Raw genomic sequence first — 16,506 nt, 5'->3', positions numbered from 1 at the left:
TCTCTCTCTCTCTCTCTCTCTATATATATATATATATATATATATATATATATATATATATATATATATATATATATATGTATATCATGCAGCTGGCTCTAAAAGAGATCCTATTTACTAGTAAGTTGTTATGATTGATAAATCTAAGGAATGAGTTTCTACATCAGAAACTCATTTTGGTGGGGGTGGTGATTCTTCTATTGGCATAAAGGGAGAACAGTTTTATATACACTGTAAACTTTGTCTCCTATCATTCTTTAATGTTCCTATCTTTGCTATTTGGTACTTTATAACAGGACAATGAAATTTATTAAAGATATACCCAGTTAGCATTCTACTAGTAAACATTATTAGTAATGATGAAGATGATAATAATTATTTGGATAAAGTACTGAGATGTATTTGGAGCACCATTAAAGGAATTGCCCAACTATCTGATTAATAAATACCACTGAGCTTTGTAGAATGGAACTCAAAATTCTGGTGGTTGTTTTTTATTTTTTAAACAGTGTTTTGTATTGTTTAATTGGATAAACATGTTATTTAATTGGATGAGTACCCAGTCTTCACTACAAATAATCATTATCCTTTGTTTATTTTTAAAAATCATTCAAGTTTAATTTTTATTAGAAGAGCTTATATTTCCTTAGATTAAAACAAAACAAACAGCATAAAATGCAGTACCAAATAGTAATGAAAAGTTTCTAATCAATTGACATTTTGTAAATATAAAAAGCATTTTGTTAGCCTCAGTACTATTATCCATCTCCCATTCATTTCTAACCTCCAACTGTTTGATCAGACTGGCCTCCTGGGCTTTCAGCCTCTCTTTCTGCCTTTTTTTCTGTTCCTTTTTCAGTTGATCAACAACTGATTTTCTCTTCCGCAGCTCATCTTTTAGAGCTCTGATTCTACCTTCAATGTCACTCTGGTCAGAAGTAGGTTCTGAAAGAGATACAATTAAAACAATTTATTGTTTTGATCTTCAATGGGTCTTTCTTTAATTTTTCCTCAGGAGGTAAAGTTCACCCATGACCCCAAACCATATATTATAAAATTTTAGCAACAAAAAAGACTTCTAAAACACAATAAATCAAATATAACTACATAACCATGAAAACCTTCATGTTTAATCTTATTTACAAAAAATTCAAAAGAGAATATCATTTAAATACAATATAAATATAACAAATATTTCCCAAATTAAGGAATGAAAAACATTTTTTAAGGTACTATGTGTTGTGTATCCTTTTTCTTTTTCATTTGTTTCTCTATTTTCAGGTTTCATTTCTGTCATTTGAAGCTACAAACAGAAACCTGGCAATGATATTACTAGTTCAAAGAGTATGAACAATTAAGTGACTGAAGGTTATAATTCCAAATTGCTTTCCAGAATGGTTGGACCAGATCACAGCTTCACTAACAGTGCATGATTTAAATCCTACTCATGTAAGGAGACACTTGAATAAGACCACAGAAATAACTTTAAATACAAATCAAAGCCAAAGATTTTTAATAATTAAAAATACTTAACTTATAAATAAGACTATCAATCATTCTGGAATGAATTTCAGATTTGCGAAATATTCCAGAACTACTTAAGGCATTTCTTTCAATGGAGTCAAATGGTCATATATATTTTCTCTTTAGAGGGAGAGGGCAGGCCTGTGCACTGTAATTCTGCAATGAAGGATCCCAAGTTTTAGTCATAACTCTAATGATTTGTAGGATGACATTGGGCAAGTTACACTCATTTATGAAGGCACTCAGAAATTTTGGCAAAATCCTGTATATTTCAGTATTTTATTATTAAGTCAATAAAATATTAAAGAATATTATCTTTTAACTTCATAAAGATAATATGAAAATAAAGAGAAGCATATATGAATTCCAAGTACACTGTAGGTATTATGACTGGCTTCTCTTTCTAACATTTATTTAGTGCTTACTATGTGCTAGGCACAGGGCTAAGCATTTTACAATTATTATCTCACGTGGTCCCACAACAACTTTGGAAGTCAGGCATTATTATCCTCATTTTGTAGATGTGAAAACTAAGACAAACAAAGGTTAAGTGACTTTCCCATGATCATATAGCTTGTCGATATCTGAAACTGAATATGAACCCAGGTCTTCCAGACTCCAGGACCAGCACTATACTGGTACCACCTAGCTTCCCTTTAAAAGTTTATTTTACCGGCTGTGTGACCCTGGGCAAGTCACTTGACCCCCATTGCCTACCCTTACCACTCTTCTAACTAGGAGCCAATACACAGAAGTTAAGGGTTTAAAAGGAAAAAAAAGTTTATTTTAAAGAAATCTTTTTTTTAGTGTGAAACTTCTTAATATCAAAAAATTTTGAGTACTCACATATGACAATAGTTGTGGTAGCGACCTCTTGAGAAAATCATAATAAGAAAAAGCTACTATAAATTTAGTACATTTCAAAACCAATTTGCATTTTATTAATTACAATAGTATCTTCATCAGATTTTTAAATAGTAATATGTAGATGTGTGAGACATTTATTTAGGTAATAGATAGAATTCATTTATTTGTGAACTTAGAGGTACCTTACCACAACTCTGAAGCTTCTCAGATATCTATAAGCTACAGCTGGGAACCATTGATTCCATGAAAAATAAGGGCAAATGAATTTCATTCCCATGTATTTTAACATTCTAAACAAGACTCTAAAGGTTCACAATCCTGTTTTTATTTAATGTTTAATAAAAATCCTGTTTTTTATTTAATTGTAAAAAAAAACAAAAACTAGCAAGTATATGATGATTCCATGCTCCTACATTATAAATGGGAAACCACTGTGGTATAAGCTAAAAACTAATCTTTCCATAATTAAATCTATATCTATGTTTTTAAAATTAATTATTTATTGGAGGTTGAAAAATTATTTTTCTTTTTTTTCTTTTACTTCTTTTTTATTAAACCCTTACCTTCCATCTTGGAGTCAATACTGTGTATTGGCTTCAAGGCAGAAGAGTGGTAAGGGTAGGCAATGGGGGTCAAGTGACTTGCCCAGGGTCACACAGCTGGGAAGCGTCTGAGGCCAGATTTGAACCTAGGACCTCCCGTCTCTAGGCCTGACTCTCAATCCACTGAGCTACCCAGCTGCCCCCCAAAAATTACTTTTCTGATGCTTTGAAGAAGAGCATTACTAAAAGTTCACCAGGAAGTAAAATAATCAGGTAAGAAAAATCATATCAATAGTGATTTTATGACACAAAATATAATAATTTTTTAATATTTTTATTTTTTAAACCCTCACTTTCAATGTATTGTATATTCGATGTATTGATTCCAAGGCAGAAGAGTGGTAAGGGCTAGGCAATGGTGGTTAAGTGACTTGCCCAGGGTAATATAGCTAGGAAGTGTCTGAGGCCACATTTGAACCTAGGACTTCCCATCTCCAGGCCTGGCTCTCAATCCACTGAGCCGTCTAGCTGCCCCCTATATTATTATTTTTAAATCATCTGAGGTTAGTAAGAAGCTTTACCAATTTTCAGAAGAAAAGCCTCACAACAAGAAATTATATTTATTTTTTAAATTTAGGTTTGTATTTTCTTTTACAACATGACTAATAATGGAAATATGTTTTGTATGACTGCACATGTATTACCTATATCAAATTGCCTGCTGTCCCAGGAAGGGTGAAAGGGAGAGAATTTGGAACTCAAATTTTTAAAAAATGAATATTAAAAAGTTGTTTTTACATGTAATTGGGGGAAAAAATGAAAATATTTTTTAAAAAAGAAACAAATAAAAGAAAATTATAATGGCATATACTATATTGTCAATTCATAAAGATAGACATAAAAAGAAAATGTTTTCCCCATTTTTGGCAAAGAGGCCAGGGACTATATTGTATCTATACTATCAGATGTGGCCACAGAACAGATCTTTGTGCTTAACTTAAGCTTTTCTTTGATTTATGAGAAGGTTTGACCTGAAGAGTGTGATGATTAAAAATATCTGAGACTGGTTTTTGTGTAAGAGTATCAATCTGCTGATTAGGCTAGCACTATAACCAGTAAACTAATAGATCTGTGGTCCTCTCAGTGACCAAAGACCAGAAAGTTCCATCAGGCAGATCTATAAATACAGTGTGGGAGTTCATTATTTAGTCCTTCCCTTAGTCATTCTAAGACAGCTCTAATTGGTAAACAGCTAATGAGGAGACCTCCTCCCTCATCACTTCATCACAAGGGTGGTGGGTCTTTGCCTAAATAAGGTGCCAGTACAGTATTCACCAGCCATGTGAACTGTACTTTCAAATGGCAAAGTTATAATCCTTTCGAGGTCCTATCAAAAGGCAAAAAGGTCCTAGCCCAGCCTGATAGCTGGGGGGAAGAGGGGATATCCTTAGTTTGGAAACTGACTTTCAGACTGACCTTGGAAGGCTAAGGGAAAAGTGATTCCACATATGAATATTATTAACAAATAATACAATTCATTATTAATTTTCCCCAAGAGGTACATATTTGAAATTATTTTGATGTAAAGACAAAAGATATGAAAATATATTAAAGATAAACACAAATAATGAGATAAAAACAGTCTTTAAGTATTATTAGGGTCAGATTGAAGCATAATGAAAATGAATAATATACTATTCCCTGCCAAATCACAGCAGTGTCATTGTTGAGTACATGTAGACAAGTGGAAATTATGTCTCTCCATATATAAATATAAATTTATTATATTCTATAGCTTTATAGGAGTTGTCTGTTTTAAGAAAGTTTATTATATTTATTTTGAAGCCTTTTGATCCATTACATAAAATAGAGAGAATTCACCGAATGACCTTTACTGAAATTGACAGAAAAATCAAAGCAGTTTTGCTGGAAGGGCAACTTGTTGACTATGACTCACCTAGGTGTGTTAACAGTAAGATAATCATCTTGGCTACTTAAATAATCACAATATTATTATTGCCTAGTCTCACTGCTTACAGCCAACATTCATAAATACTGCATAAAATGTTGCTGCTAATTAATCAGGTCCAACCTAAAGAATGGACATCTCTGAGCCATTTTTATTGAAGGCATATTCTTATTGATAAATATCAAATATGGAGGTTATTTTTACTAATAAAATTATATATTTTATATACTATGGAGAGCTTCAAAATATTTAACATTATCATTCATCTTTAATATGTGATAATAATCCTAATAATAATAATATAATAGCTAGCATTTCTATAGTGCCTACCAAGTGTCAGGAACTGTGCCATGTGCTCTGCAAATAGAAATAAATTTGATCCTCACAACAACTATGTGAAGAAGATGCTATTTACAGCTGAGAAAACTATGTAGCTGTAGACAAGAAAGTCTGCATATAGTAGTGAAAGATCTTGAAGGAGGCTATAAAATGTAGAGTCAAGCCAAGAGCCTATGCTTTTTGGTGATTAAGATGCAAGAGTCAAGTCCTATTACCAAGTGAACAGTACAGAATAAGCAACATATATTTTTCTACATTCAAACTGGCCCCTTGTTGTCCATTTGGTTTTCACTTAATCTCAAAGAGTCCAACATGTGGAATGAGTAAAGAACCAATGGCCCCTTTACACACTTCTTGAATAACCAGACTGGTGAGTTAATACAGAGCTAAATGGATAAGGCTATAGAATAGACTCATGATTTTACTGGTATAGGAAACTCCCAGCCAAGGAAACTTCCTTCATCAATGCAGGTCTGTTCTTGTACAACTTAAAAGTCTCAAGAAAGTGGCCTAGAGCAGTAGTTGGTATCAAACTCAAATACAAACAGGGGTGACAGAAGAATTAAAATGTACATAAACTTAGAGTGGCATATCGACTTAGAAAACCACACTATATTTTTATCTATTTCATTAAATATTTTACAATTTCCCAATTACATTTTAATTTGGTTTGGGCTATTCTGACCAAGAACACTGAATGCAGTGGCTTGCTTAGGGCTCCCAAGTGGAGTTTATAGCCAGATCTACCTGGCTCCAAGATTAGCTCTCTACCCACTGTGCCATAATGCTTCTCTACAGAGACACTTATAGAAATAAAAATTAAACTTCAAATTTAAAATTTAAAACAAATGAACAAAATCCTATTTTCCAATGTAAGGAAAAAGTCCCATTCCTTGAAAAAAAAAAAGCACATTTGATATTGCTGATAACAGCTGATAATATACTTTTGAGGGATTTCTGATGTCACAAATTCCTTAATTAAAAGCTTGGAACTTATGGTGAATTGTTCATTCACAGGAAGACAAAATTTATTGAAATAATATACTTAAAGATTACTAGTCTTACCTGATTGGGTCATAGATAATGACTCATCTGACCAACTCTGAGAGAGTTGATGGGACTTCCCAGATAGGCGAGACTGTCCTCCAGTTCTGTGACTTCCTTTACTGGAATCATGCTTTGACAAAGATGCACAGCTTTTGGAAGGTGACTGTTCAGATATGGAAGCAAAGAGGGGACATTTACTAATCTTTTAAAATTATATTTAAAAATGGAGCATGTTACAAGATACGAGGGTAAAGTTCAGTTTTGAAAGGGGGAAGAGAATAAAGGGGAAGCATTTCAAGAAATAATTGTGATGAAAGAATAAAAAGCATCAATCAACACACATGCATATGTATAGAAAGTCAAGTCAATAAACATTTATTAAGTACCTACTTTAGATATAGTGCTAAGTTTGGTTGCCTGGTTATTGTCATTTGTACTGGAAGAGAATCAAAATGATACCACTGATGATGTCTTTTGGCTCTAACATAAAGCAGATTTAAGTAAGGCAGAGCTGTATAGTCATTAGACTCATTCTCTCTTCTAGAGTCATCAAAGTCCAATGGCAAGAAAAAAGTCAAGATGACTGGTGATGGCTTGGGATGCAGTAGATGACCTTGGCTTTTCCCAGTGTCTAATGAAGCTCTAAGAGCTCCACAGCATCCCTGCCTTCATGGTCATTGGAATAAATTGCTCTCATCTACCCATTTCACCAGGGGAAGCCTTCACATACCTGGGGTAGATATTGCTCTAACTCTTAAGCAATAGGGATACAAAATGAGGCAAAAAGCAGTCCTTTCCCTCAAAAGAACTCACAATCTAATGGGGGAGATAATAAGTAAACAAACATGTACCAACAATCTACATATAGAATAGAAATAATTGAGAGAAAGGTGCTAGAATTAAGAGGGATTGGGAAAGACTTCTTTCCTTTTTTCCCTTCTTTTCTAACAGGAAGTTGGGGAAGCCAGGAGGCAGAGATGAAGAAAGCATTCCAGGCCTGAAGAACAGCCAGAGAAAATGCCTAGAGCTAAGAGATGGAATGTCTTGTTCATGGAAGAGTCAGGAAGCCAGTTACACTGTATTGAAGAGTATGCAGTGGGCAGTAAGCTGTTAAGAGTACTGGAAAGATAAGCAGCAGGGTTATGAAAAAGGGCTTGGAATGCCAAATAGAGCATTTTGTATTTGATCTTAGAAGTAATAGAGAGCCGCTGGAGTTTGTAGGTAGAGAAGGTGACACAATCTGCACTTTAGGAAAATCACTTTGGTACCCAAATGGAGCTTATGTCAAAGATGTTGTAAAAGTGAAATCAATAGGCCTTGGCAACGAATTGACCATGAAAGGTCAAGAGATAGTAGAAGCTGAGAATGATACCAAATTGTGAATCTAAGGAACTGGGAAGATGCTGTTTACCCTTTATGACATTGGGAAGGTAGGAGGTGGAGAGGGCTTAGGGAGAAGAATGCAGTGTGCTTTAGATATGTTTAAGATGTCCAAAAGGCATCTAGAAACATGAAGTCAGGAGAGAGGTTGAGGCAAGACAGGGAGATTTGAAAACTGTTAACATAGAGAGGAATAGGCTTAATAGTGATGTAGTTGGGCCAAAAGGTTATATAGCTTAGCAAGATTTGAGTATACTTCCAAACTTCTTTCCAGAATGGCTAGACTAATCCACAGTTCCATCAATAAAGCATCAGGGTGCTTGTTTTACTGTAGTCCATTCAAATTCCCTCTTCTGTTATCTTTGTTAATTCCATGAATGTGAGGTGGAAACTCAAGAATTGTTTTAATTTGCATTTCTCTAATTTTTAGCGATTTGGTCAGAACATTTTTTCCCCTAAGGTTGTAACTTCCTTTGAAAATTGTCAAACAAAGAGTATCATTATTCCAATAACAGGGATCTCAGGGAATTTCAAACAACCTGATATTGTGTTCACTTGTTTCAGAATATTATAAACCTTATTTGTTCCACTGATCAACTTCTCTTTTATTTCAATCAGAATTAAATCATTTTAAATAATGACTGCTTTGTTGTATAGTTTGATTTTTGGTTCTGATGTATCCTAGTCCTCCCCTTTCCTTGAGGCAATTGGTGGCTCAGTAGATGCAGAGTTGGGCATAGAGTCAGGAAGACCAGAGTTCAAATCCAAACTCAGAAACTTACTAGTTGGATGACCCTAGTCACTTAACTTCTATCTGCTTGAGTTTTCTCAACTGTAAAATAGAAATAGTAATAGAACCTATCTTTAGCAGTTATTGTAAGATCAAATGAGATAATATTTGTTTATCTTTTTTTAAAGGCACCTAAGGAAGCTGAGCTCAGCTGACAGAAAGCCAGGCTTAAAAGTGAGAAAGACTCGAGTTCAAATTTAGCTGCAGATATTTCTCATTTGTGTGATCCTGAGCAATTCACTTATCCCCCATTGCCCAGCCCTTACAATCTTCTGCTTTAGAACCATACGCAGAATTGATTCAAAGACAGAAGGCAAGGGTTTTTTAAAAGGTCATTAACTAATTTAATCCTAAAGAAAAAGTAGGTCAGAGAAGAAATTGAATCAGTAAAATTTCATTAAAGATAATGGCAAACAATGACATAAACATATCAAATTTGTGGGATGTAGCTACAGATGAATTTTTTCAACAGTAACAAAGAGAAAGGATAGATCAATGAAGTGGGCATGCAACTAAAAACAATGGGAAATCAACAAATTTTTAAAAACTCAACTAAATATCAAAATAGAAAACCTGAAAAACAATAGATCAACAAAATAGAAAGTTAAAATATATAAATAACCCATCTTAGAAAAAGAAATTCAAAGGGGGTAGCTAGGTGGCTCAGTGAACTGAGAGCCAGGCCCAGAGGCGGGAGGTCCTGAGTTCAAATTGGCCATTAGACATTTCCTAGTTGTGTAATAAGCAAGTCACTTACCCCCCATCCCCCACCCCACTGCTTAGCCTTTACCGCTCTTTTGCCTTAGAACCAATAAATAAGATGGAAAGTAAGGTTTTTAAAAACAATGTGAAAAAAATCTGTTGGGAAAACCAAAAAAATAGTCTGGCAATAACTAGGGATAGATTATATCTCAAATTATATACCAAAATAAACTCAAAATGGGTACACATCTTAGATATAAAGGGAGTTCTCATAAGCAGATTAGTGGGATATGGAAGAAATTATCTGTCAGATGTTTGGAAAGGGGAAGAATTCATGATTAAACAAAAAATAGAAAGGTTTACAAGCAGTAAAAATTTGATTACCTAAAATTTTAAAGATTTTGCACAAGCCAAGCCAATGCAGCTAAAATGAGAAGAAAAGCAGTATAATGAAAAATATCTCTGCAATAAGTTTCACTTGTAAAGACCTCATTTCTAAGATATAAAGGGAATAGTGTTAAATTTACAAGAATAATGGATGAATGGTCAAAGATGATCAATAGGAAATTTTCACAGAAAGAAATCCAAGCTATTAATAACATATTAAAAATTGTCTAAAGAATAATAATAAAATTAAAATTAAAACAATTCTGAGGTACTATGTCACATCCATCATATTGGCTAAGATGACAAAAAAAGAAAAATGACAAATGCTGGAGATGATGGTAGAAAATAGGTACAACAAATGTACTGTTGGTAGAGCTGTGAACTTGTTTCACCCTTCTGGAAAGTGATTTGGAACTATACCCAAAAAGCTATTAAGCTATACATATCACTTGACCCAATTATACTAATAGGGAATCAATGAAAGAAAATGTGAAGGAATTCCTCCAGTTCTTGATTCCTTTGAGCACAATAATATTCCATCACCAACAGATACCACAATTTGTTCAGCCATTCCCCAATTGAAGGACATCCTCTCATTTTGCAATTTTTTGCCACCACAAAGAGCGCGGCTATAAATATTTTTGTACAAGTCTTTTTCCTTATTATCTCTTTGGGGCATAATCCAAGCAGTGCTATGGCTGGATCAAAAGGCAGATAGTCTTTTAAAGCCCTTTGAGCATAGTTCCAAATTGCCATCCAGAATGGTTGGATCAGTGTACAACTCCACCAGCAATCCATTAATATCACAATTTTGTCACATCACCTCCAACATTCTTTACTCTCCCCTGTTGTCATTTTATCTAATCTGTTAGGTATGAAGTGATACCTCAGAGTTGTTTTGATTTGCATTTCTCTAATTATGAGAGATTTAGAACACTTTTTCATGTGCTTATTGATAGTTTTGATTTCTTTATCTGAAAATTGCCTATTCATTTCCCTTGCCCATTTATGGATTGGGGGATGGCTTGATTTTTTGTACAATTGATTTAGCTCCTTGTATATTTGAGTAATTAGATCTTTGAGTTTTTTGTTATAAAGATTTTCCCCCAATTTGTTGCTTCCCTTCTAATTTTGGTAGTATTGGTTTTGTCTGTACAAAAACTTTTTAATGTTGTCAAAATTATTTATTTTACATTTTGTGATTTTTTTCTAACTCTTGCTTGGTTTTAAAATCTTTCCCATCCCATAAATCTGACAAGTATACTATTCTGTGCTCACCCAATTTGCCTATAGTTTCCTTCTTTATATTCAAGTCATTCACCCATTCTGAGTTTATCTTGGTATAGGGTGTGAGATGTTGATCTAGGCCCAATCTCTCCCATATCGTTTTCCAACTTTCCCAGCAGTTTTTGTCAAATAGTGAGTTTTTGTCCCAAAAGCTGGGTTCTTTGGGTTTATCGAAGACTGTCTTGCTGAGGTCGCTTACCCCTAGTCTATTCCACTGATCCTCTCTTCTGTCTCTTCGCCAGTACCATATTGTTTTGATGACCACTGCTTTATAGTATAGTTTAAGATCTGGTACTGCTAGGCCACCTTCCTTCATATTTTTTTTCATTATTTCCTTGATATTCTTGGTCTTTTGTTCTTCCAAATGAACTTTGTTATAGTTTTTTCTAAATCAGTAAAAAAGTTTTTTTGGTAGTTTGATAGGTATAGCACTAAATAGGTAAATTAATTTGGGTAGGATGGTCATTTTTATTATGTTAGCTTGTTCTCTCCATGAGCAATCAATGTTTTTCCAATTGTTTAGATCTAGTTTTAATTGTGTGGAAAGGATTTTGTAGTTGTGTTTGTATAATTCCTGTGTTTGTCTTGGCAGGTAGATTCCTAAGTATTTTATATTGTCTACGGTGAGTTTAAATGGAATTTCTCTTTCTAACTCTTCCTGCTGTGATGTGTTGGAAATATATAGAAATGCTGATGATTTATGTGCATTTATTTTGTATCCTGCAACTTTGCTAAAGTTGTTGATTATTTCCACTAACTTTTTAGTTGATTCTCTAGGATTTTTTAAGTAGACAATTATATCATTTCCAAAGAGTGAAGCTTGGTCTCCTCATTGCCTATTTTAATACCTTCGATTTCTTTTTCTTCTCTAATTGCTACTGCTAGTGTTTCCAGTATAATGTTAAATAACAGAGGTGACAATGAGCATCCTTGTTTCACTACTGATCTTATTGGGAATGCTTCTAATTTATCCCCATTGCAGATGATGTTTGTTGATGGTTTTAGATATATAACATTTATTATTTTTAGGAAAGGCCCTTCTATTCCTAAACTTTCTAGTGTTTTCAGTAGGAATGGGTGTTGTATTTTGTCCAATGGCTTTTTCAGCATCTATTGAGATAACCATGTGGTTTTTGTTGGTTTGCTTGTTGATATGGTCAATTATGTGAATGGTTTTCCTAATGATGAACCATCATCCTTCATTCCTGGTATAAATTCCATCTGATCATAATGAATAACCCTTGTGATCACTTGCTGAAGTCTTTTTGTTAGTACTCTGTTTAAGATTTTTGCATCTATGTTCATTAGTTTTCTTTCTCTGTTTTTGATGTACCTGGCTTTGGGATCAGTACCATATTTGTGTCATAAAAGGAGTTTGGTAGAACTCCTTCTTTGCTTATTATGTCAAATAGTTTGTATAGTATTGGAATTAGTTGTTCTGTGAAGGTTTGATAGAATTCACTTGTGAATCCATTTGGTCCTGTAGATTTTTTTCTTAGGGAGTTCTTTGATGGCTTGTTCAATTTCTTTCTCTGAGATGGGATTATTTAAATATTTTATTTCTTCTGCTGTTAATCTAGGCAATTTATATTTTTGTGAATATTTATCCATATCACCTAGATTGCTATATTTATTGCCATGTAATTGGGGAAAAATAGATTTTAATGATTGCCTTGATTTCCTCTTCAATAGAGGTGAGGTTTCCTTTTTCATCTTTGATACTGATAATTTGGTTTTCTTCTTTTTTTAATTAAATTGACCAGTACTTTGTCAATTTTATTTGTTTTTTTTAAAGTACCAGCTTCTAGTCTTATTTATTAATTCAATAGTTATTTTACTTTTAATTTTATTTTGTTGATTTCTCCTTTAATTTTTATAATCTCCAATTTAGTTTTTTACTGGGAATTTTTAATTTGTTCCCTTTCTAGCTTTTTTATTTGCATGCCCAGTTCATTGATCTTTGCCCTAATTTGTTAATGTATGCACTGAAGGATATAAATTTCCCCCTGAGTACTGTTTATCTGCATACACAGAATTTGGTAGGATGTCTCTTCACTGTCATTCTCTTCAATGAAATTATTAATTGTTCCTATGATTTGTTCTTTAACTAACTGATTTTGGAGAATCATGTTATTTAATTTCCAATTATTTTTTGATTTGCCTATCCACGTGCCCTTATTATTAATTTTATTGCATTGTGATCTGAAAAAGATTACATTTATTATTTCTGCTCTTTTTTATTTGTTTGCAATGTTTCTATGCCCTAATAACTGGTAAATCTTTGTGAATGTACCATGTGCAGCTAAAAAGAAGGTGTATTCCTTTTTGTCCCTATTTATTTTTCTCCACAAATCTATTAAATCTAATTTTTCTAGGATTTCATTCACCTCTCTTATCTCTTTCTTATTTATTTTTTGGTTTGATTTATCTAGATATGATAGAGGAATATTTAGATCTCCCACTAGTATAGTTTTACTATCAATTTCCTCCTTGAGCTATGCCAGTTTCTCCTTTAGAAATTTGGATGCTATACCATTTGGTGCATACATGTCAAGTACTGTTATTTCCTCATTATCTATACTGCCTTTTATCAGGATGTAACTACCTTATCTCTCTTTTAATCAGATCTATTTTTACTTTGGCTTTATCAGAAATCATGATTGCCACCCCTCCCTTCTTTTTCTCAGTTGAAGCCCAAAAGATTTTGCTCCAGCCATTGACCTTAACCCTTTGTGTGTGTCCACCTGCCTCATGTGTGTTTCTTGTAGACAACATATGATAGGATTTTGGTTTCTAATCCACTCTGCTATTTGCTTCTGTTTTATGGGTGAGTTTATCCCATTCACATTCAGAGTTATAATTATCAGCTGTGTATTCCCCAACATTTTGGTATCCTCTTCTAGTTCTACCCCTTCTTACGCTATTTCCTTTTAAACCAGTGGTTTGTTTTAAACCAGTCCCCCTTGTCCCCTCCCTTGGTTTACTTCCCTTACCATCCCCTCCCTTTTAATTCCTCTCTTATTATTATTATTTAAACCCTTACCTTCCGTCTTGGAGTCAATACTGTGTATTGGCTCCAAGGCAGAAGAGTGGTAAGGGTAGGCAATGGGGGTCAAGTGACTTGCCCAGGGTCACACGGCTGGGCCCTCTTATTATTTTTTAAGGCCTAATGAATTCCCTCCCCCTTCTCTTCCCCTCCCTTTAAGAACTCCCCAACATACTCACCACTTGGTTTATTCCTTCTGACTTTATCAGATTAGATAGGATTTGATATCCCAATGGATCTAGCTATTCTTCCCTCTCAGGATTAATTCCACTGAGAGTAAGGTTTAAGTATTTCCTATTAATGCTCTCTTCCTCTCCTTCTTATAATAGTATTTATCCCCTCACCTTCCCATGCCCTCTTTGTGTGGTACAGATTATCCTATTTTTCTTATTCCTTCAAGTTTCTCTTGGTGCCATCTTCTATTCCTCCTCCCCACTTTTTTCCCCTCTTATCATCTTAGACCATTTAGTACTCCAACCTCTCCTTATGAGTAAATGATCAAAGGATACGAACAGTTTTTAGAGCAAGAAATCAGTTATTAATAGCCATGTGAAAAAAACCGATCAGTTTTATTACTTCTTAATTTGTGTAAAATAGTCTCCAAATTATATTATTTCTTTTTCAAATTGTTGTGAATTCTTTTTCTAAAAATTGACATTTGGTTTTCTTCTACCATTAAAACCTGAAACCAAAACCCCAGGACAATGTGTCAATTTTTTTTTAAAATCCAGCTTTAAGTTTACTGGTTCATCAACTTTTATTTTTTTCACACTTTTAATTTTATTAATCTCTTAATTTTTAGAATTTCTATTTTTTTGCTTAGTGAAGGGGAGAAGTTAAGAGTTGTTCAAACTTTTTAGTTGTGTGTCCAATGAATTGAGTTGTTCTTTTTCTCTTTTACTGATGAAAGCATATAGATATAAATATTTCACTAAAAACAGCTTTATTCCTTAAATTTTGGCATATTATGTCAATATTGTCATTTTTGATGATTAAATTAACTATTTCCATAATATGTTCTTTAACCCAGAAGTTTTTTAGAACTTTTATTTAGTTTCCAATAGCTTTTTGATTCTTTGCTCACAGGCCTTTTATTAAATATCATTTTAAATGCATTATGATCAGTAATTTATGTTTAGTATTTATGCTTTTCTACATTTAAAAAAAAATTTTTTTTATTTTAAACCCTTAACTTCTGTGTATTGACTTATAGGTGGAAGAGTGGTAAGGGTAGGCAATGGAGGTCAAGTGACTTGCCCACGGTCACACAGCTGGGAAGTGTCTGAGGCCGGATTTGAACCTAGGACCTCCCGTCTCTAGGCCTGGCTCTCAATCCACTGAGCTACCCAGCTGCCCCTTTTCTACATTTTTTGATGAGATCCTAATATCCAAATATATGGTCAATTTAAAAAAGTGATATCATGAACTGTGGGCATATAAAATTCTGCTCTATTCCTATTTAGTAATAATTAAAAATAATCTTTCTAAACTTCTCTTTAGGTCCTTAGGGCCTTTCTTGTTTAGCTTTTAGTTAATTTTGTCTAGGGGGTCTATTGAAGTCCTCCAATATAATTTTAGTACCTATTTCTCCAATTGGATTAACTTTTTCTTAAAGTATTTACATGCTTTGCTATCTGGTGCTTAAATATTAAATATGATAAGTTACTAGTTCATTATCTATGAGGACTTTAAGCATAATATAATTTTCCTGCTTATCTCTTTTTATTATGTTTCTATTTGCTAGAGTCTTATCTCAAATCATGATTGGTAACCTTGCTTTTGAGATAAGCAGAAGCAAAACAGATTTTGGTCCAATTCTTCCTTTTAACTCTAAATGAATGTCTTATGTTTCAAGTGTTTTTCTAGTAAGCAACATATTCTTATCTGTCATTTCATCCACTTTGTTCTCCATTTTATGGGTGAATTCACCTCATTCCCATTCATACTTGGGATTAGTTATGATTATTAACTGCATATTTCTCTCCATTCTACCCTCTTGTGCTTTTTAAAAACTTTACCCCGACCACCTTCTTCTATAAATAAAAACACTTCTTTACATTTTCTTTCCATTGCCCCAACTATGATCCCAGTTTTTAATTTTTATTTGCTTTTGATCCTCATTTTATGTTCTTGCCAACATCCAAGTTTATTTTATTTATTATTCATTCACCTATCCTATTCTCCCCTTTCCTTATTCCTGTCCCCTCCTATTTCCCTTTTGAGTTTAAGGTATTTCTATTTGTTCAGTAATTCTCAAATCGTCTCCTGACTTTTCTCCAGGTTAGTTGCTTTTGATATTATTAATTCTTACATACCCAATTTTGTTATTTTGTTTTATTATTTCTTGTATTATTGAGTTGTTTTCTGTTTGCCTCATTCTAATTTTCAGGGCATTCAGCTCTTGCATGAGGTCTTCTAGTCTGTTCTTAGGTGTCATTTTTTATTGCAATTTTCTTCTTCCTAATTATTCCATTTTGTAATTTGTTTGATTTGGGTACCTGACTGTATAGGACCTCATTTGCTGCTCAGGAGCAGCCTTTAAAATTTATTTATTTATTTATTCATTCACTTACTCTCCTACTTTTCAATTAACTAACTAATTAAGGGTGCGTTTCCATGGTCACAT

The 16,506-nt window shown here is 33.4% G+C and overlaps 1 protein-coding gene across 1 annotated transcript in view; it reads right to left on the bottom strand.

Moving 5' to 3' along the window:
* Positions 1–16,506, bottom strand: part of CEP350 (centrosomal protein 350) — a 187,389-nt gene that overhangs the window by 18,046 nt on the left and 152,837 nt on the right. Inside the window, exons 30-31 of the mRNA XM_044673549.1 lie at positions 6,307–6,451; positions 785–945 (exon numbers count right to left, since the gene is read on the bottom strand). Coding sequence (XP_044529484.1) covers positions 785–945; positions 6,307–6,451 — 306 coding nt within the window. The remainder of the gene's footprint in view (positions 1–784; positions 946–6,306; positions 6,452–16,506) is intronic.

This window comes from Gracilinanus agilis, chromosome 4 (assembly GCF_016433145.1).
Source record: "Gracilinanus agilis isolate LMUSP501 chromosome 4, AgileGrace, whole genome shotgun sequence".
NCBI lineage: Eukaryota > Metazoa > Chordata > Mammalia > Didelphimorphia > Didelphidae > Gracilinanus > Gracilinanus agilis.
This window is presented reverse-complemented; position numbering and strand designations above follow the sequence as displayed.